The sequence below is a fragment of the Aotus nancymaae genome, unplaced genomic scaffold (genome assembly GCF_030222135.1).
Source record: "Aotus nancymaae isolate 86718 unplaced genomic scaffold, 86718_ANA_hifiasm-v0.15.2.pri h1tg000059l, whole genome shotgun sequence".
Taxonomy (NCBI): Eukaryota; Metazoa; Chordata; class Mammalia; order Primates; family Aotidae; genus Aotus; species Aotus nancymaae.
In genome coordinates, this window is record NW_026988473.1 from 61,756,732 (window position 1) to 61,777,814 (window position 21,083).

The window sequence follows — 21,083 nt, forward strand, 5'->3', positions numbered from 1 at the left end:
TCGCGCCATTGCACTCCAGCCTGGGTAACAAGAGCGAGACTCCGTCTCAAAAAAAAAAAAAAAAACAAAAAAAAAAAAAAAAAAAAAAAAACTGTATTTCTCAGATTCCCTTGAGCTAGGTTCCAGATATGATTTAGTATCAGTCAAACACAATCTCATGGGTTTTGCATAGGGAACAAAGTTAAGTGGGGAGAAAGGCAGAATGCAAGACATGGTTCTGGAGCCAGCAGCTTTATCAGTTGCATTCTGACTCAATAGGCAGCTTCCTGATCATGGCAGGAACATCAGCCTCCTTGGTGGCCCACTCATTGCGTGGCTCTGGAAATCATTCCTGGATATTCCACCTAGTCTGTTTCTTTAGCTGTCCCAACAACTCTGTGAGCCATGTAGCATTCTGTAATAAATGTCTTTCTGCTTAAATTAGTTAAAAGCCTATTTTGTTTTCTGCAGATGAACACTAAGCAATAAACTGGACTAAGATCAAACAAATACAAGTCATGTGTTATTATATTTTGTTAAGTACCATGTCATGTGATTTTGTCACAGAAACATCCTAGAGTATATTTACACAAATCTAAATGGTATATAGCCTACCATACACCTAGGCTATATGGTATAGTCTATTGCTCCTAGGCTACAAATCTGTACAGCATGTTACTGTACTAAATATTCTAGACAACTGTAACATTATGGTAAATATTTGTGTACCTAAACATAAAAAAGGTACAGTAAAAATATAATCATGGGCCCACCACTGTATATGCAGTTTGTCACCGACCACAGTGTTGTTATTCAGTGTATGACTGTATTAAGCTCAGACGTGAACCAAAATGAGTCTGCCTTCAAAGCTCCATTCACTCAATCACTATTCTACACCATTACAGTTTTTGGAGGCTGTTCTCCCTCAGGTCTCCCAGCTCTTCTGATGTCTGCTGAAGCTAGAATGCTGCTCCGCACCTGGACTACGAAACTGACATGCTCAGTTACCATTTCACACTAGCTAAAGGATCTTCTCCTTTGTGAAGCATCCCTTACCACCACCACTCTGAGGGATCAGGAATTTTTATCTGTTTTTCCATAGTACCTATGCTTTTCTTCACTGTATCATATATCAAATTGATGATTTCTGGATCTGTAATAAACAGTGAGTACCTTAAGAACAAATATCATTTCACATTTCGCTCTACCCTCACCATCTGGCTTATTAGAATAAACAAATAGTTAATGCTGCTAAGTGAATGAATGACCTAACATAATGGGAAAATATAACTTGGAGGATGGTTCAGTTGGCCTGCTTTATGAGATGTTAAGATGCAATAATAGACAGGAAAGCATGAATAAAGTATACAGCACTGTTATCCACCATCATAAGTCTTTGTCTATATCCATCTTGTCTACATGGGTTCTCTAAGGGCAGAATCCTATCTAGCTGATCTGCATCTAGCACAGAGCTGTTTCTTAGTGTATGCAATGAAATGATCCACTAAAAATTATTAATTGAATGTGCCTGATACCAAATACTCTTCAGGGAAGATCAAAAGAGAGCTCAACCAAGCTACAAATGATATAATATTTTTATTTATTTATTTTTTTAAGAGGGAGTCTCACTCTGTTTCCAGGCTGGAGTGTAGTGGTGCGATCTCAGCTCACTGCAACCTCCTCTTCCCATGTTCAAGTGATTCTTGTGCCTCGGCCTCCCGAGTAGCTGGGATTACAGGTACATGCCACCACGCCTAGCTAATTTTTGTATTTTTAGTAGAGTTAGGGTTTCACCATGTTGGCCAGGCTGGTCTTGAACTGCTGACCTCAAGTGATCTGCCTTCCTTGGCCTCCCAAATTGGTAGGATTACAAGCATGCGCCACCATGCCTGGCTGATAAAATACTTTTCTATCTTTTAAGAGCAAACAATAAGTAATTTAAACTCATTTTCTTTTAGCAAAAGCAGTATTATTTGCTCTTAAAAGATAGAGAAAAATATTATATCTTTTCAGTTCTTTCCACACCATTCAGGCGAGTATAAGAAGGTTTGGCAGAGCCTTTTGGTTGTTCCCCAATATCTTTTTTTCTTTTTTTTAAATTAAACTTTAAGTTCTGGGATATACATGCAGAACATGCAGGTTTGTTACATATGTATACATATGCCATGGTGGTTTGCTGCATCCATCAACCTGTCATCTACATTAGGTATTTCTCCTAATCCTATTCTTCCCCTAGCCCCCTCCACCCCTTGACAGGCCCTGGTGTGTCATGTTCCCCTCCCTGTGTCCATGTGTTCTCATATTCAATTCCCACTTATGAGTGAGAACATGCAGTGTTTGGTTTTCTGTTCTTGTGTTAGTTTGCCGAAAATGATGGTTTCCAGCCTCATCCATGTCTCTGCAAAGGACATGAACTCATCATTTTTTATGGATGCATAGTATTCCATGGTGTGTATGTGCCACATTTTCTTTATCCAGTCTATCATTGATGGGCATTTGGGTTGGTTCCAAGTCTTTGCTATTGTGAATAGTGCTGCAATAAACATATGTGTGCATGTGTCTTTACAGTAGAATGATTTATAATCCTTTGGGTATATACCCAGTAATGGGATTGCTAGATCAAATATTTCTGGTTCTAGATCCTTGAGGAATTGCCACACTGTCTTCCATAATGGTTGAACTAATTTACACTCCCACCAACAGTGTAAAAGTGTTCCTATTTCTCCACATCCTCTCCAGCATCTACTGTTTCCTGATTTTTCAATGATTGCCATTCTAACTGGCATGAGATGATGTCTCACTATAGTTTTGAGTTTTATTTCTCTAATGACCAGTGATGATGAGCTTTCTTTCACATTTGTTGGCCGCATAAATGTCTTCTGTTCATACCCTTTGCCTACTTTTTGATGGGGTTGTTTTTTTCTTGTAAATTTGTTTAAGTTCCTTGTAGATTCTGCATATTAGCCCTTTGTCAAATGGATAGATTGCAAAAATTTTCTCTTTCTGTAGGTTACCTGTTCACTCTAATGATGGTTCCTTTTGCTGTGCAGAAGCTATTTAGTTTAATTAGATCCCATTTCTCAATTTTGGCTTTTGTTGCCATTGCTTTTGGTGTTTTAGTCATGAAGTCTTTGCCCATGCCTATGTCCTGAATGGTATTACCCAGGTTTTTATGGTTTTATGTCTTATATTTAAGACTTTAATCCATCTTGAACTGTGGCTGGGCCCGGTAGCTCATGCCTGTAATCCCAGCACTTTGGGAGGCCGAGGTGGGTGGATCACGAAGTCAGGAGTTCAAGACCAGTCTGCTAACATAGTGAAACCCTGTCTCTACTAAAAATGCAAAAAATTAGCCGGGTGTGGAGAATCACATGAACCAGGGAAGTGGAGGTTGCAGTGAGCCGAGATCGCCCCATTGCACTCCAGCCCGGGTGACACTGCAAGACTCCATTAAAAAAAAAAAAAAATCCATCCTGAGTTAATTTTTGTATATGGCATAAGGAAGGGGTCCAGTTTCAGTTTTCTGCATATGGCTAGCCAGTTTTCCCAATGCCATTTCTTAAATAGGGAATCCTTTCCCCATTGCCTGTTTTTGTCAGGTTTGTCAAAGATCAGAAGGTTGTAGATGTGTGGCATTATTTCTGAGGCCCCTGTTCTGTTGTATTGGTCTATATATCTGTTTTGGTACCAGTAACATGCTGTTTTGGTTATTATAGCCTTGTCATATAGTTTGAAGTCAGGTAGCGTGATGCCTCCAGCTTTATTCTTTTTGCTTAGGACTGTTTGGCTATATGGGCTCTTCTTTGGTTCCATATGAAACTTAAAGTAGTTTTTTCTAATTCTGTGAAGAAAGTCAATGGTAGCTTGATGGGAGTAGCATTGAACCTATAAATTACTTTGGGCAGTATGGACATTTTCACAGTATTGATTCTATCCATAAGCATGGAATGTTTTTCCATTTGTTTGTGTCCTCTCTTATTTCCTTGAGCAGTGGTTTGTAGTTCTCCTTGAAAAAAAAGGTCCTTCACATTCCTCGTAAGTTGTATTCCTAGTCATTTTATTCTCTTTGTAGCAATTGTAAATAGGAGTTCACTCATGATTTGGCTCTCTGTTTGTCTAGTACTGGTGTATAGGAATGCCTGTGATTTTTCCACATTGATTTTGTATCCTGAGACTTTGCTGAAGTTTCTTATCAGCTTAAGGAGATTTGGGGCTGAGATGACAGGGTTTTCTAAATATACGACAATGTCATCTACAAAGAGAGACAATTTGACTTCCTCTCTTCCTATCTGAATACGCTTTATTTCTTTCTCTTGCCTGATTGCCCTGGCCAGAACTTCCAATACTATGTTGAACAGGAGTGGTGAGAGAGGGCATCCTTGTCTTGTGCTGGTTTTCAAAGGGAATGCTTCCAGCTTTTGCCCATTTCAGTATGATATTGGCTGTGGGTCTGTCATAAATAGCTCTTATTATTTTGAGATACAATCCATCAATACCTAGTTTACTGACAGTTTTTACCATGAAGGGGTGTTCAATTTTATCAAAGGCCTTTTCTGCATCTATTGAGATAATCATGAAGTTTTTGTCATTGGTTGTTTATGTGATGGATTACATTTGTCTTGCGTATGTTGAACCAGCCTTGCATCCCAGGGATGAAGACGACTTGATCATGGTGGTTAAGCTTTTTGATGTACTGCTGGATTTGGTTTGCCAGTGTTTTACTGAGGATTTTTATATCAATGGTCATCAGAGATATTGGCCTGAAGTTTTCTTTTTTGTTGTTGTTGTGTCTCTGCCAGGTTTTGGTATCAGGATGATGCTGGCCTCATAAAATGAGTTATGAAGGAGTCCCTCTTTTTCTATTGTTTGGAATGATTTCAGAAGGAATGGTACCAGCTCCTCTTTGTACCTCTGGTAGAATTCAGCTGTGAATCTGTCTGGTCCTGAGCTTTTTTTGGTTGATAGGCTATTAATTACTGCCTCAATTTCAGAACTTGTTATTGGTCTATTCAGGGATTTGACTTCTTCCTGGATTAGTCTTGGGAAGGTGTATGTGTCCAGGAATTTATCCATTTCTTCTAGATTTTCTAGTTTACTTGCATAGAGGTGTTTATAGTATTCTCTGATGGTATTTTCTATTTCTGTGGAATCAGTGATGATCTCCCCTTTATCATTTTCTATTGTGTCTATGTGATTCTTCTCTCTTTTCTTTATTAGTCTGGCTAGTGGTCTATTTTGTTAATCTTTTCAAAAAACCAGTTCCTGGATTCATTTATTTTTTGAAGGGTTTTTTTGTGTCTCTATCTCCAACAGTCTGTTCTCATCTTAGCTGACTATTTCTTGTCTTCTGCTAGCTTTTGAATTTGTTTGATCTTGCTTCTCTAGTTCTTTTAATTGTGATGTTAGGGTGTTGATTTTAGATCTCTCCCACCTTCTCCTGTGGACATTTTAGTGCTATAAATTTCCCTCTAAAGACTGCTGTAGCTGTGTCCCAGAGATTCTGATACATTGTCTTTGTTCTCATTGGTTTCAAAGAACTTATTTATTTCTGCCTTAATTTCATCACTTACCCAGTAGTCATTCAGGAGCAGGCTGTTCAGTTTCCATGTCATGGTACAGTTTTGAGTGAGTTTCTTAATCTTGAGTTCTAATTTGATTGCACTGTGGTCTGAGAGACTGTCTGCTATGATTTCCATTCTTCTGCATGTGCTGAGGAATAGTTTACTCCCAATTATGTGGTCAATTTTAGAGTAAGTGTGAAGCGGTGCTGAGAAGAATGTATATTCCATTGATTTGGGGTTTAGAGTTCTGTAGATGTCTATTAAGCCTGCTTGGTCCAGAGCTGAGTTCAAGTCCTGAATATCCTTGTTAATTTTCTGTCTTATTGATCTAATATTGACAGTGGGGTGTTAAAATCTCCCACTATTATTGTGTGGGAGTGTAAGTCTCTTTGTAGATCTCTAAGAACTTGCTTTATGAATCTGGGTGCTTCTGTACTGGGTTCATACATATTTAGGATAGTTGGATCTTCTTGTTGCATTAATCCCTTTATCATTATGTAAATGCCCTTCTTTGTCTTTTTTGATCTTTGTTGGTTTAAAGTCTGTTTTATCAGAGACTAGGATTGCAAATCCAGCTCTTTTTGTTTTCTATTTGCTTGGTAAATCTTCCTCCATCCCTTTATTTTGAGCCTATATATGTCTTTGCAGGTGAGATGGGTCTCCTGAATACAGCACACCAATGGGTCCTGATTCTATCAAATTTTCCAGTCTGTGTCTTTTAAATTTGTTTTTAAATTTGGCACCTGAGGGAATCTCCTGGTCTGCATTTAGCCCGTTTACATTTAAGGTTAATATTGTTATGTGTGAAGCTGATCCTGTCATTATGATTCTAGCTGGTTATTTTGCCTGTTAGTTGATGCAGTTCTTCATAGTGTTGATGGTCTTTACAATTTGGTATGTTTTTCCAATGACTGGAACTGGTTTTTCCTTTCCCTATTTAGTGCTTCCTTCAGGAGCTCTTTTAAGGCAGGCCTCTCAGGATTTGCTTGCCGTAAAGGATTTTCTTTCTCTTTTGCTTATGAAGCTTAGTTTGGCTGGATGTGAAATTCTGGGTTGAAAATTCTTTAAGTTGAATATGGGCCCCCATTCTCTTCTGGCTTATAGGGTTTCTGCAGAGAGATCCACTGCTAGTCTGATGGGCATCACTTTGTGGGTAAGCCGATCTTTCTCTCTGGCTGCCCTTAACATTCTTTCCTTCATTTCAACCTTGGAGAATCTGACAATTATGTATCTTGGGGTTGCTCTTCTTGAGGAGTATCTTTGTGGTCTTCTCTGTATTTCCGGAATTTGAATGTTGGTCTATCTTGCTAGGCTGGGGAAGTTCTCCTGGATAATATCCTGAAGAGTGTTTTTCAACTTGGTTCCATTCTCCCTGTCACTTTTGAGTGACTTTTGGTCTTTTCACATAGTCTCATGTTTCTTGGAGGCTGTTTGTTCCTTCTCACTCTTTTTTCTCTAATCTTGTCTTCATGCTTTATTTCATTAAGTTGATCTTCAATCTCTGATATCCTTTCTTCCATTTGAACAATTTGGCTATTCATACTTGTGTATGTTTCACGAAGTTCTTGTGCTGTGTTTTTCAGCTCCATCAGGTCATTTATGTTCTTCTCTAAACTGGTTATTCTAGTTAGCAATTCCTCTAACCTGTTTTCAAGGCTCTTAGCTTCCTTGCATTGGGTTAGAACATGTTCCTTTATCTCAGAGGAGTTTGTTATTACTCACCTTCTGAGTCCTGCTTCTGTCAATTCATCAAACTCATTCTCCGTCCAGTTTTGTTCCCTTGCTGGTGAGCTGTGACCCTATGGAGAAGAGGTATTCTGGTTTTTGGAATTTTCAGCCTTTTTGCACTGTTTTTTCCTCATCTTCATGGATTTATCTCCCTTTGGTCTTTGATGCTGGTGACCTTCAGATGAGGTTTTAGTGTGGATGTCCTTTTCATTGATGTTGATGCTATTCCTTTTTCTTTATTAGTTTTCCTTCTAACAGTCAGGCCCCTCTGCTGCAGACTAATAAACAGAAAACTAATAAACTCTGGTGGAGTTTGCTGGAGATTCACTTCAGAACCTGTTCACCTGGGTGTCAACAACAGAGGCTACAGAACAGCAAAGACTGCCGCCTGTTCCTTCCTCTGGAAGCTTCATTTCAGAGGGGCACCTGCCAGATGTCAGCTGGAGCTCTCCTGTATGAGGTGTCTGTTGACCCCTGCTGGGAGGTGTCTCACAGTCAGGAGGCACAGGGGTCAGAGACCCACTTGCGGAGGCAGTCTGTCCCTTAGCAGAGCTTGAGCATGTGCTAGGAGATCCGCTGCTGTCTTCAGAGGTGGCAGGCAGGAATGTTTAAGTCCACTGAAGCTGCACCCACAGCTGCCCCTTCCCACAGGTGCTCTGTCCCAGGGAGATGGGAGTTTTATCTATAAGCCCCTGACTACGGCTGCTGCCTTTCTTTCAGAGATGCTCTGCCTAGAGAGGAGGAATCTAGAGAGGCAGTCTGGCTACAGCAGCTTTGCCGAGCTGTGGTGGACTCTGTGCAGTTCAAACTTCCTGGCAGCTTTGTTTACACTGTGAGAGGAAAACCACCTACTCAACCCTCACTAATGGAAGATGCGCCTCTCCCCACCAAGCTTGAGCTTCCCAGGTCAACTTCAGACTGCTGTGCTGGCCACAAGAATTTCAAGCCAGTGGATCATAGCTTGCTGAGCTCCATGGGGGTGGGATACACTGATCTAGACCACTTGGCTCCCTGGCTTCAGCCGCCTTTCCGGGGGAGTGAAGGGTTCTGTCTCACTGGTCTTCCAGGTGCTACTGGGATATGAAAAAACTCCAGCAGCTAGCTCGGTGTCTGCCCAAACAGCTGTCCTGTTTTGTGCTTGAAACCCAGGGCCCTGATGGCATAGGAACCTGAGGGAATCTCCTTGTCTGCGGGCTGTGAAGCCCATAGAAAAAGCGTAGTATCTGGGCTTGAATGCACCATTCCTCACAGCACAGTCCCTCACAGCACAGTCCCTCATGGCTTCCCTTGGCTAGGGGAGGGAGTTCCCCAACCCCATACTTCTCGGGTGAGGTGATGCCCCACCCTGCTTCAGCTCGCCCTCTGTGGGCTGCACCCACTGTCTAACCAGTCCCAATGAGATAAGCTGGGTACCTCAGTTGGAAATGCAGAAATCACCTGCCTTCTGCATTGATCTCACTGGGAGCTACAGACTGGAGCTATTCCTATTCAGTCATCTTGCCATGGTTTCCCGCCCCAATATCTTTCTCAAATTCTTCCCGAGTATTAGAGTCATTACATGTAAACCAGGCATTATTCACCGAGAGTGTATGTGCTCGCTCCTTGAAGTGAGATATGGCCATGTGACTTAAGTTCTAGTCAACAGAATGTAAGTAATAATTAAGAGTGTACAACTTTTGGGAAGTGTCTAAAAAACTGCAGGGTGAAGATGATACCCTTTTCTTCCCGTTTCCTTTTCCCCAAAGGCTGGAATACATGGGGGATAATAGATTTTGGATTGTTAAACAGAGGCTCTTGATGTAGAAGATGGGAACACAAGAAAGAATGAGCCTAGGCCCGGTGTGGTGGCTCACGCCTGTAATCCTAGCACTTTGGAAAGCTGAAGTAAAAGAATTGCTTGAGCTCAGGAGTTTGAGACCAGCCTAGGCAACATGGTGAAACGTCGACTCTACCAAAAAAGGCCAAAAAAATGAGCAGGCATGGTGGCATATGCCTGTGGTCCCAGCTACTTGGTGGGCTTAAGTAGGAGAATCACTTGAGCACAGGAGGCTGTAGTTGCAGTGAGCTGAGGTTATGGCACTGCACTCTAGCCTGGGTGACACGGCAAGACCCTGTCTCAAAAAAACAAAAAAAAAAACAAAAAAAAAGAATGAGCGAACCTAGATCCCTCATGGTCATCTCAGCCCTGTCCACCTATGAGAAAGAATTAAACTCTGTTCCTGTTTTAGCCACTGTTATTTTGCCTTTCAGTCATTCATCCTAATATTTAAAATGAAAACTCTAAAAACAGGTTCTTTGTAACTATTTCTGTTGTATACTAATGATCAATTGAGTCAATAATATAAAGAGCTCTTTTAAAAAATATGCTCAAACCACAATCTAATCCAAATATAAACAGACCATAAAACCATATGTGAATGTAGGCCAACAGAGTAAGAATATCAAGCCTAGTAACCAACACTAGAATTCAGAACAGTCAAGTTGAGTGTAACAGCACTAATTCTGTCAGATGAAGGAATGATTACCTTACCTGATAGTGAATTCCAGCAGCTCCTGGGCTCCCTGAGGGTCCAGGTGCTGAAGACTATACACTCTTTCAAGGCTCTGCTGCAGGAACTGCTGGGAAGGATCCTCTTGAGATATGATGGTGGAAGAAACAGCTGATGACACTAGTTTTCTACCTGGTAACTAAGCAAACACAGTGGGATTATAGAGCCATTAAGTTTGGTGGCTCAGCTTTTGGTAACACACACACATAAAAGCACATAAAAAATGTGAGCCAAACAAAACAAAGGGAAAAAGGCTAGGAGATTCCATAAATAACCTTTCTCCCCTTCCTCAGCTACATTGGGAGTTAAAGAGGAAAGCGAGAAAATGCAAACATAGTCTACCCAATATAGCCACAGCTACCAGGAGAAAAAGAAAACAGAATGGGATAGTATTTTCTATTGCTAACTGAAATAAATGGGCCAACCATAGGAATGAGACTAAAAATTAATCTGTCATTACATTTATCTTTAAAACACTCTCTTATCTTTCACTTGAGGAAGAGTAATGATTTATTCCCAAATAAGTTTAGCATACAATTTTTTTCATGAGAATAATTTAAATTTTTTAAATTTTTGGCCTAGTCCTTCAGATATACTTATTCTTACTGTTAAAAGTGGTTTATCTTTTAAGACAAATGGGAAGGAGAGAGCAAAGAGTATTTCACTTTTCATTTTGTATCTACTTTTTTTTGAGACGAAGTCTCGCTTTGTCACCCAGACTGGAGTGCAGTGACGCAAGCTCGGCTCACTGCAACCTCTTCTTCCCTGGTTTAAGCAATTCTCCTGCCTCAACCTCCCGAGTAGCTGGGATTACAGGTGCCCGCCACCATGCCTGGGTAACTTTTCTATTTTTAGTAGAGACAGGAATTCACAATGTTGGATAGGCTGGTCATGAACTCCTGACCTCAGGTGATCCGCCCACCTTGGCCTCCCAAAGTGCTGGGATTATAGGCGTGAGCCACTGCACCCGGACTCATTTTGTATCTTCTATAAAGTTTAAAATTTTTAACTATATATATAGTTATAAATATATATATATATTCCTCTAAATAAACACATATTACTCTAAATAAAGTCATTTGGAGTCACCCAAGCAAGGATGAGTTAATACAGAGAGAGATTAGGAAAGTCCCTGGGCTGTAGCATTCACTCAGTGTTTGTGATTGTTATTATGATCCCTTTTTAAATTTTCTTCTATATATCTCTAGGATTTAAAAATAGTAAAGGTTTTGTTTTTAAAAAACTAAATACTTGTTGAGAATCATGGCTTTATGTAATTGTTAAAATATAACAATTTAAATTCTTGATCTAAAATATAACGTTCCAGATTCCTTTCTCCTTGCCTAATATCAGTAACCCAGGGACGGTAAAAAAATGAATCATCTTAAAAGGTAAAGGACACAAAAGCAAAAGTATAAAACAATGGCAGAGAGCCCATGAGAGAAAGAGAATGAACAAACGAGTTTTCAGAGAATATATGAATTGCTTTATACTATTTAATAACCACAAAGCATGAAAAATAAAAAGCCAAAAACAAGCTGCATAATGTGGTATGCACCTATATACCCAGCTATTTGGGTGGCTGAGGCAGGAGGATGGCTTAAGTCCATGATTTGAGACCAGCCTGGGCAAAACAGTGAGACCCCCATCTCAAGGGAAAACAAGAATAAAAACACCCCCTATCCCATGCAAGACAAAAACAAGGACAACAGATGTTTTCAACATACCCTCAAGGCAGGAACAAGATGAGAAAGACTGTCTCGGAGATAGGCATAGTGCCTGAAGGTGTGATCTGAGAACAATGCTGGCATTGTTGGACAGGTTTTAGCAGCATTGAAAATAAGTACCAAAACTGCAATATCTGATAGATCAGTGGGTTAAGTAAACTTGGAAGTATAAAAGGTTGGCCAGAATCTGGTATTCTCACTTTCCACCTCTAAAATCTCCATCAAGAGACTATGATTTTCTAATAATCAAAGAAATGCAAATATAAACAACAAAATACATTTCCCTACCTAACACACACCCCCAATTACCAAAGGTTTTTAAAAATGCCAGAATGCTGCCGAGAATACAAAAAAATAGAAACAATTTTGCCTATGAAGTAGGCAACTATATTGCCTATCAAAGTACATACTGGCTGAGTGCGGTGCCTCATACCTGTAATCCCAGCACTTTGGGAGGCCGAGGTGGGCGGATCACCTGAAGTGGAGTTCAAGACCAGCCTGGTCAACATGGTGAAACCCCGTCTCTACTAAAAATACAAAAATTAGCCAGGCATGATGACAGGCGCCTATAATCCCAGCTACACGGGAGGCTGAGACAGAATCATTTGAACCTAAGAGGCAGAGTTTACAGTGAGCTGGGATGGTGCCACTTCACTCCAGCCCAAGCAACACAGCCAGACTCCATTTCAAACAATTAAAATATATATATATATTTTATATATATATATATATATATATATTTTATATATATATATATATATATATTTTATATATATATATATATATATATTTTTTATATATATATATATATATACACCAGAACAATCATTTTGGAAAATTTGGTACCAGACAGTAAGAGTCTTACACATGTTGAGTAATTCCACATCGTAAAATCTAAGTAAACAGCCTAATATCACAGAATCATTAGCAGATACAGTAGTCCCCCCTCATCCTTGCGGGGAAATGGTCCAAGACCCCAAATGGATGCCTGAAACGGCAGACAGTACTGAATCCGACAGCCATCAACTGGAACATGATGGCAGGTTTCTATTCCAGTCTTCCACCTACATATTTAATGCCTTTTCCATCTTAACTAAGAACTTATCAAGCATTGTGGTCATAACTTTTGCAGTTTGAGGTGCAACAGTAAAACAAGCAAAAAATTTATTTTCCTTGTTGACAACTTCATGGATAGAAAATTTGTCTTATCATATGTAAATCTTAACAATCTCAACATACAATTTTCTTAACTCAAGAACTTTCATTTTTTCACTTCAAGGAAGATCTTTATGGCTTTTTCATTGGCATATCTGAATTACCAGTATCACTACTATTGCACTTTGGGGCCATTACAAAATCAAATCTGATAGCCGAGACAGCCACAGAGTGACTAATGGACAGTTAGCATATGTAGTATTAGTTCACTGGACAAGGAGATGATTCACATCCTGAGTGGGATGGAAAAGGATGCTGTTCAATTTCATTACACTTCTCAGAATGGCATGCAATGTGGAGCTTATTCATTGCTTATTTCGGGAATTTTCCATTTAATATTTTCAGGCCACAGTTGACTGCAAGTAACTAAAACTGCAGAAAGTGAACAGCAGGTAAGCGGGGACTATTGCAATCAGAAATAACCTAAATGTCCAAAAACAGGAGAATGATTATATATATATACATATATAGTTATATATACATAATTTTTAATAATTATATATTATGCCATTATGTAGGTAAAACACAGCTGTATAATCATTAAAAATTTTATTTATAAGCTGGGTGTGGAGGCTGATGTCTGTAATCCCAGCATCTTTGAGAGGCTGGGGCAGGAGGATCGTTTGAATCCAGGAGTTCAACACCAGCATGGGCAATAAACTGGGAACTCATCTCTACAAAAAAATTAGCTGGGTGTGGTGGCTCATGCCTGTAGTCCCAACTACTTGAGGGGCTGAGGAGGGAGGATAACTTGAGCTCAGAAGGTCAAGACTACAGTAAGCAATGATGATTGTGCCATTGCACTCCAGCATGAATGACAGAGACTCTTGTCATCAAAAAAAATATATATATATATATATATGAAATTTATAATTTTGTACCATAAATATTTTTTCTTTTTCTTTTTTTTCAATAGATTTTGGTTACATGAATACCATTTTTCACAGTAAGTGAAAAGAACAGGTTCTAAAATATATAGAAGCAACTATTATCCAATAGTTGTCAATGAAATGAATTATATTAAAAAATAAAAGCAACAAAATTCCAACTCAAGATTTTTTTAAAAAGGAGAAGAAAATACTCCAAAATATTAACACTAGATTACTCTGGCTAATAAGACTTAAGATGTTAAATACGAAGTTTCTTCTATGTTTCTGGACTTTCTTTCTATATATAATAATTTTATACTGAAGGGAAAATCAGAAATTAAAAGATAAACACATCTTCTAACAATCTTCCACGCTTTCCTATGGCAGAGCCTTATATCTGTCTACCCAGCAACCATCCTTCCCTTTTTCTTTAGTACCAGAATACAAATTTTATTCTGGAGATCCTCTAATTTCCTGCCTAGAACCTGGACATGATGATTGGAGCACTAGCAACAATCTTGGGACAACTAATAATGGCAGAACAGAAAAACAGAAGGAGCTTGGATCACCGAGAATAATATGGAGCTGTCACACCAGCTTGCTTACCTCTAGACTTCTCTTACGTTGGAGAAAAATTAAAATCTTAATTTTCCTAAAGTAAATGTGGGAGCAAGCTCTGATAGCCAAACATAAGTAGCAAATAAAACAATCCTCCAACTATCCCGAAAAATATCTTAACAAAATAGGCTTCCAAGAATGTTTTAATTTTTGTTTTCAATGTAAAGGGCCTTCAGATTTCAGAGCATTTCAATATGTCTTCTGAGTTAGTAGTAAGACCTACCCTACAAGCACATCTCTGATGGGCTGAATGTGTCTTTCTTTTTTTTTTTTTTTTTTTGAGACGGAGTCTCGCTCTTGTTACCCAGGCTGGAGTGCAATGGCGCGATCTCGGCTCACCGCAACCTCCGCCTCCTGGGTTCAGGCAATTCTCCTGCCTCAGCCTCCTGAGTAGCTGGGATTACAGGCACGCGCCACCGTGCCCAGCTAATTTTTTTGTATTAATAGAGACGGGGTTTCACAATGTTGACCAGGATGGTCTCGATCTCTCGACCTCGTGATCCACCCGCCTCGGCCGAATGTGTCTTTCTTAAATGCAAATGTGAAGTCAGGTATTGCTTAGTCTATCAACTATACAGATCTTTAAATTCAAAAATTCCCCAAAAGCCCTATGAAAGTAAACAAACAGAATTAAGGGAGGTTAAGGGAGAGGAAAGATGGTTAAAGGGAGAGACTTATTAAAGCTTGCAAAATTACAGTGAGATGGGAAGTGTAAGTTCTAGGCTCTATAGCACTGTAGGATGATTACAGTTAACAATAATAAATAGTTTCAAAGAGCTAGACAGAGGATACTGAATGTTTCCAATACAAAGAAATGATAAATGTTTGAGAGGATGGACATGCTAACTACCCTGATCTGATCAGTATACCTATGTATCAAAATATCAATATGTACCTCATAAATATGTACAATTATTATGTGTCAATTAAAAAAATAAAATAATTCAAATTTTAAAAAGAGTATTAAGGGAGACTATAATGGTCACCTGACTACAATAGCCAGTTACATGGCTGATCTCTGTGTTTCAATAGCTACTCTTAAACTTCACCAAGGATCTGCCCACAGAGCAAAAAGAACCCTAGGAGAGTGTGGATGCACTGATGTAAATGTATCCCCATTACTGGAAAACAATCCAATCGCATGGCATGCTGTACAGGTTATCATAAACCCACTGAACTTGTTTCAGAGGCAGAGTAGTCACGGAGCCTAGCTCAGCCATCACCTCTCTCAAGCTAAAGATCGAATTAAACATTGTATAAGACATTAGGAAGAGCGCACAGGCTTTAAAACCAGAGATTTTTTTCTGGCTTGGAATCCCAAATCTGATGCTTAGAGAGTTACTTAACACTCTGAGCCTCAGTTTCCTCATCTGTAAACTGAGAATAATACCTCCTTCCAGAGTTGTTTGGAAGATGAGAGATAAATTGTATAATGCACTTATAGTTGGCCCTCCATCTCTGGGTTTTGCAACCATTAATTCAACACATCGCAGATGGAAAATTTTTTTTTTTTAAATGCTTGCAACTATACAGAATATATACAGGCTTTTTTTGGTCATTATTCCCTGAACAATGCAACATAACAACTATTTACACAGCATCTACAATGTGTTAGGTATCATAAGTAATCTAGAGATAACTTAAAGTATATGGGAGGATGTGAGAGAGTTATATTCGATACACCATTTTATATGAGGCATTTAAACATCTGTGCATTTTGGTATCTAAGAGAGGTCCTGGAACTAATTCCCAACGGATATAGAGATGACTATAAGCAATATGTGGAATAGTAGGTGCTAAATAAATGTCGAAAAGAAAACTCAGACCAAGGCTGGGCACGGTGGCTCATGCCTGTAATCCCAGGACTTTGGGAGGTCAACGCAGGCGGATCACCTGAGGTTAGGAGTTTGATACCAGCCTGGCCAAAATGGTGATACCCTGTCTCTACTAAAAATACAAAAATTAGCCAGGTGAGTAGCAGGTGCCTGTAATGCCAGCTACTCAGGAGGCTGAGGTAGGAGAAATGCTTGAACCCGGGAGGCAGTGGTTGCAGTGAGGCGAGATCGGGCCACTGCACTCTAGCCTACTCAACAGAGTAAGACTGTCTCCAAAAAAAAAAAAAGAAAAGAAAGCTCACACCACCCCAGCTACACTGCAGAATGAGATGCCAAAGTTGTCTGCCAACACATCAGGGCCCATCCTAAGCACAGAGGATACAAGCTGGATCATCCATGTCTGGTTCAGCTGTGTCAAAAAATGGGTGGGTGCTCAGAAGCTCTGGCACCAAGGGGAGAACCAGGGTTGGATGCCGACTTCCCAGAAACTTCAAGCACCTGAAACAAACAAATAAGAACACACATCAACAAATTAGTAAGTCCTATGAAAGTACTAGGAACTGGAATCAGAAAACCTGAACTGGAAATGTAAATTCTTGATCATATAATTTAGCTAACTCTATGATTTCAGATATGTCATCCAATTATTCTAGAACTCAGTTAATTCATCTTAAAAATTTGGTTATTGGGCCAGGCACAGTAGCTCACGCCTGTAATCCCAGCGCTTTGGGAGGCCAAGGTGGGTGGATCATGAGGTCAAGAGATTGAGACCATCCTGGCCAACATGGTGAAACCCCGTCTCTACTAAAAAATACAAAAATTAGCTGGGTGTGGTGGCACATGCCTGTAGTCCAGCTACTCAGGGAGGCTGAGGCAGGAGAATTTCTTGAACCTGGGAGGCGGAGGTTGCAGTGAACCTGGGAGGTGGAGGTTGCAGTGAGCCAAGATTGCACCACTGCACTCCAGCCTGGTACCTGGTGACACAGCGAGACTCTGTCTCAAAAAAAAAAAAAAAATTGGTTATTATAAAGATAAAAGAACTAGCAGGCCAGGCGCAGTGACTCATGCCTGTAATCCCAGCACTTTGGGAGGCTGAGGAGAGTGGATCACAAGGTCAGGAAATCAAGACCATCCTGGCCAACACAGTGAAACCCCATCTCTACTAAAAATACAAAAAATAGCTGGGCGTGGTGACGCATACCTGTAATCCCAGCTAACTGGGAGGCTGAGGCAGCAGAATTGCTTGAACCAGGAGTCAGAAATTGCAGTAAGCCAAGATGGCATCACTGCACTCCAGCCTGGCAAAAGAGTGAGACTCTGTCTCAAAAAGAAAAAAGAAAAGGAAAAAAAAAGAAGAAAAAAAAAGGAACTGGTTATTTAACCAACAGCCATTTCCCCCATCTTTCTTCCTGAGAGAGCCCTGATTTTACTCAGGTATCAGGCAGGCAGCAAAGTGCTCAGAAAAGGCAAATCCAGCGCATCAGCTGAACCACTATTGCTCTAAACCCATCAAGGCAATTCTATTCCCATTTTCCAGTGACTGGTTTGCTGGTAGGCAAGTAAGCCAATTCTAGTAAATGGAGCATAAGAGTATGTTAGCTGGGGAGCTTCTCAGGGATGGTTTTGCAAATCAAAAGAGCAATGCATGAAAGGGAATGACCCTTCCTTTCTGTCTTGAGATACTATCTTATGAGGCAGCCATCTTATAAGTATGAGAAGCCAAGGGAACTGCAGAGAAACCAAAAAGAGCCCTGGTAACCTGCTGAATGACCAATCCTGAAACCAACCTTCTGATTTCTTTTTATGAAAAAACTTAGACCAATTGGCTAAGACATTTTTAATCAGATTGTCTTTTGTACTTGTGGGCAAAAGCATTCTAACTGATATCCTGGGTGAAGTTCTGAAATCAGAGATCTGTCTGAAACTGAGTAGCCTTAGGCAAGTAAATTTTTTCATCTACAAAATGGGATTAAAAGTCATTACTTTAGGCAGGACAAGGTGGCTCACGCCTATAATCCCAGCACTTTGGGAGACCAAGGTGGGCAGATCACAGGATCAACAGACGATCCTGGCCAATATATTGAAACCCCGTCTCTACTAAAAATGCAAAAATTAGCTGGGTGTGCTGGTGTGCACCTGTAGTCCCAGCTACTCAGAAGGCTAAGGCAGAAGAATCTCTTGAACCCAAGAGGAGAAGGTTGCAGTGAACCAAGAGGGTGCCACTGCACTCCAGCCTGGAGACAGAGCCAGACTCTGTCTCAAAAAAAAAAAAAAAAAAAAAAAAACAAAGTCATTACTTCAGAGTTGCTATAAGCATTAAATGAGATAACCAACATAAAGTACTTAGCAAAGTATCCATCATATAGTAAGAACTCAATGTTAGCTATTATAACTACATAAAGGTCCTTTATAAACTATAAGGAACTAATACAAGCAAGGTAATTATATATTTTTATTATTTTTTATGATTTTTTTTTTGAGATGGAATTTTGCTTTGTCGTCCAAGCTGGAATGCAATATCATCTCAGCTCACTGCAACCTCCTCCTCCCAGGTTCAAGTGATTCTCCTGCCTAGGCCTCCTGAGTGGCTGGGATCATAGGCGTGCGCCACCACACCCAGCAGATTTTTGCCTTTTTAGTAGAGATGAGATTTCACCATGTTGGCCAGGCTGGTCTTAAACTCCTGACTTCAGGCGATCCACCTGCCCCAGCCTCCCAAAGTGCTAGGATTACAGGCATGAGCCGCTACACCCAACCTTATTATTTTTTATTTGTTAAGTTCTGGTTTAGAAGGTGTACTTTGGGAGGCCAAGGTGGGTGGATCACCTGAGGTCAGGAGTTCGAGACCAGCCTGGCTAACATGGTAAACCCTCATCTCTACTAAAAATACAAAAACTAGCTGGGGATGGTGGCAGGCGCCTGTAATCCCAGCTACTCAGGATTCTCCTGCTGAAGCAGGAGAATCACTTGAACCCAGGAAGCGGAGGCTGCGGTGAGCCGAGATCACATCCACTGCACTCCAGCCTGGGCAACAGAGCAAGACTCTGTCTCAAAAAAAAAAAGAAAAAAAAAAAAGGTCACAGAACCTATTTCCTTCTCTGAAGAATAAAAAAAAAGGGAACTAAACTGAACACATATATATCTTAATTCTGTCCTCGTGGAGTTTATAATTCAGCTGAGGCAAAGACGACCAACACTACAAGGTATGAACAATCAAAAGAATGACATTCTACTTCTACTTGTCAAAGGTAGAAGAGATCAATATGATCAGAGAAATATTCACATAGGGGGATCCAAGATGGCCAATTAGGAGCAGCTCAGGATTGCAGCTCCCAGCGAGAGCGTGGAGGGTGAGTGGACATTGCACTTCCGGACAGATTTTTATTGCCCACAGACCAGGAGATTCCCAGGTGGAGGAGCCCCACGGGACGCCATTGCGGCTGTTTTGGCCGGGGCAGCAGGTCTCCACACAAAATGCATGGGTCTGGGCGCCTTTTAGCTGGCGACTGGAGCACCTGGTAGACAGGGTCGCCCATTCAACTGATAAAAAGGGGACTGAAACAGGGAGCCAGGCCAGGAGATTCCCGGGCAAAAAAGAACCACGAATCTCCGTGCGGCTGTTTCAGATGGTGAAGTGGGTCGCCGCTTCAGAAATCACAAAGATCCCAGTGCCTTTTCAACAGGTGACTGGAACATTTGGGAGACACAGTCACCCATTCAACCAATAAAAAGGGGACTGAAACAGAGAGCCAGACCAGAAGATTCCAGGAAAAAAAGCGCCACGAGCCCCCAGAGCGACTGTTTTAGCTGGCTCAGCGGGTCTCTGCGCAAAATCTCACACAAATCCGGGCACCTGTTCAACTGGTGACTGGAACACCTGGGAGACAGAGTCGCCCATTCAACTGAAAAAAAAAAGGGGGGTCTGAGACAGGGAGCCAGGTAATCAGGCTCAGCCGGTCCCACCCCCACAAAAAATAGTAATCTGAAACACTCTGGATTGAGAGTTTCACAGCAAGCACAGCTGAACCTCGGATGGTCCAGCTCTGTAGGGGAGGGGCGTCTCCCATTAGCAAGGCAGTCCACCACTACTGAGGTAGTGTGCCATTGATGAGGCAGTCCACCATTACAGAGAGTCTGCTACTACAAAGGTGGGCAGCCATTGCCGAGGCAGTTCTAACTATATCCCTATAAACAGGACTGCAGGAAGTTCACAGGGCAGCTGGGTGGAGCCCACAGCAGCTCAGCAAAGCCTCTGCAGGCAGACTGTGACTAGGCTGCCTCCTCACTGGGCAGGGCAGCACTGAAAAAAGGCAGCAGTATGACAGAAACTTATAAATAAAGCCCTACCTACCCAGGACAGAGCACCTCGGAAAAAAAAAAATGGTGTTTATGAGTTCTGTTGCAGCAGACTTAAACGTACCTGCCCAGCAGCTCGGAATGGAACAATGGAGCTCACAGCCGAGCACCTGAGCTCCTATAAAGGACAGACTGTCTCGTCAAGCAGCTCCCTGACCCTCGTATATCCAAAGAGTCACCTCATAAAGGAGAGCTCAGACTGACATCTGGCAGGTATCCTTCTGGGACAAAGATAGCAGAAGAAGAAACTGGCAGCAACCCTTACTGTTCTGCAGCCACTGCAGGTGATCCCCAGGTAAGCAGGGCCTGGAGTGGACCTCAGCAGTCCTACAGCAGAGAGGCTAGACTGTTAGAAGGAAAACTAAGAAACATAAAGAAATAACTTAATCATCAACAAGCTGGACATCCATTCAGAGACCCCATCTGAAAGTCAACAACTACAAAGACCACAGGTAAATAAATGCACAAAGATGGGAAGAAACCAGCTCAAAAAGGATGAAAACACCCAAAACCAGAACACCTCTCCTCCTCCAAGGGATCACAACTCCTCACCAGCAAGGGAATAAGGCTGGATGGAGAATGAGTCTGATGAATTGACAGAAACAGGCTTCAGAAGGTGGGTAATAAACTTCTCTGAGCTAAAAGA

General features: G+C 40.9%; 1 protein-coding gene across 6 annotated transcripts in view; it reads right to left on the minus strand.

The window, feature by feature from the left end:
• The window catches only part of INTS4 (integrator complex subunit 4), a 122,451-nt gene that overhangs the window by 36,236 nt on the left and 65,132 nt on the right, over window positions 1–21,083 (minus strand). For all 6 annotated transcript variants that reach the window (XM_021671820.2, XM_021671817.2, XM_021671821.2 and 3 more), the window contains 3 exons: window positions 16,464–16,579; window positions 11,545–11,678; window positions 9,799–9,956 (listed from right to left, as the gene is read on the minus strand). In XM_021671820.2, coding sequence (XP_021527495.2) covers window positions 9,799–9,956; window positions 11,545–11,678; window positions 16,464–16,579 — 408 coding nt within the window. The remainder of the gene's footprint in view (window positions 1–9,798; window positions 9,957–11,544; window positions 11,679–16,463; window positions 16,580–21,083) is intronic.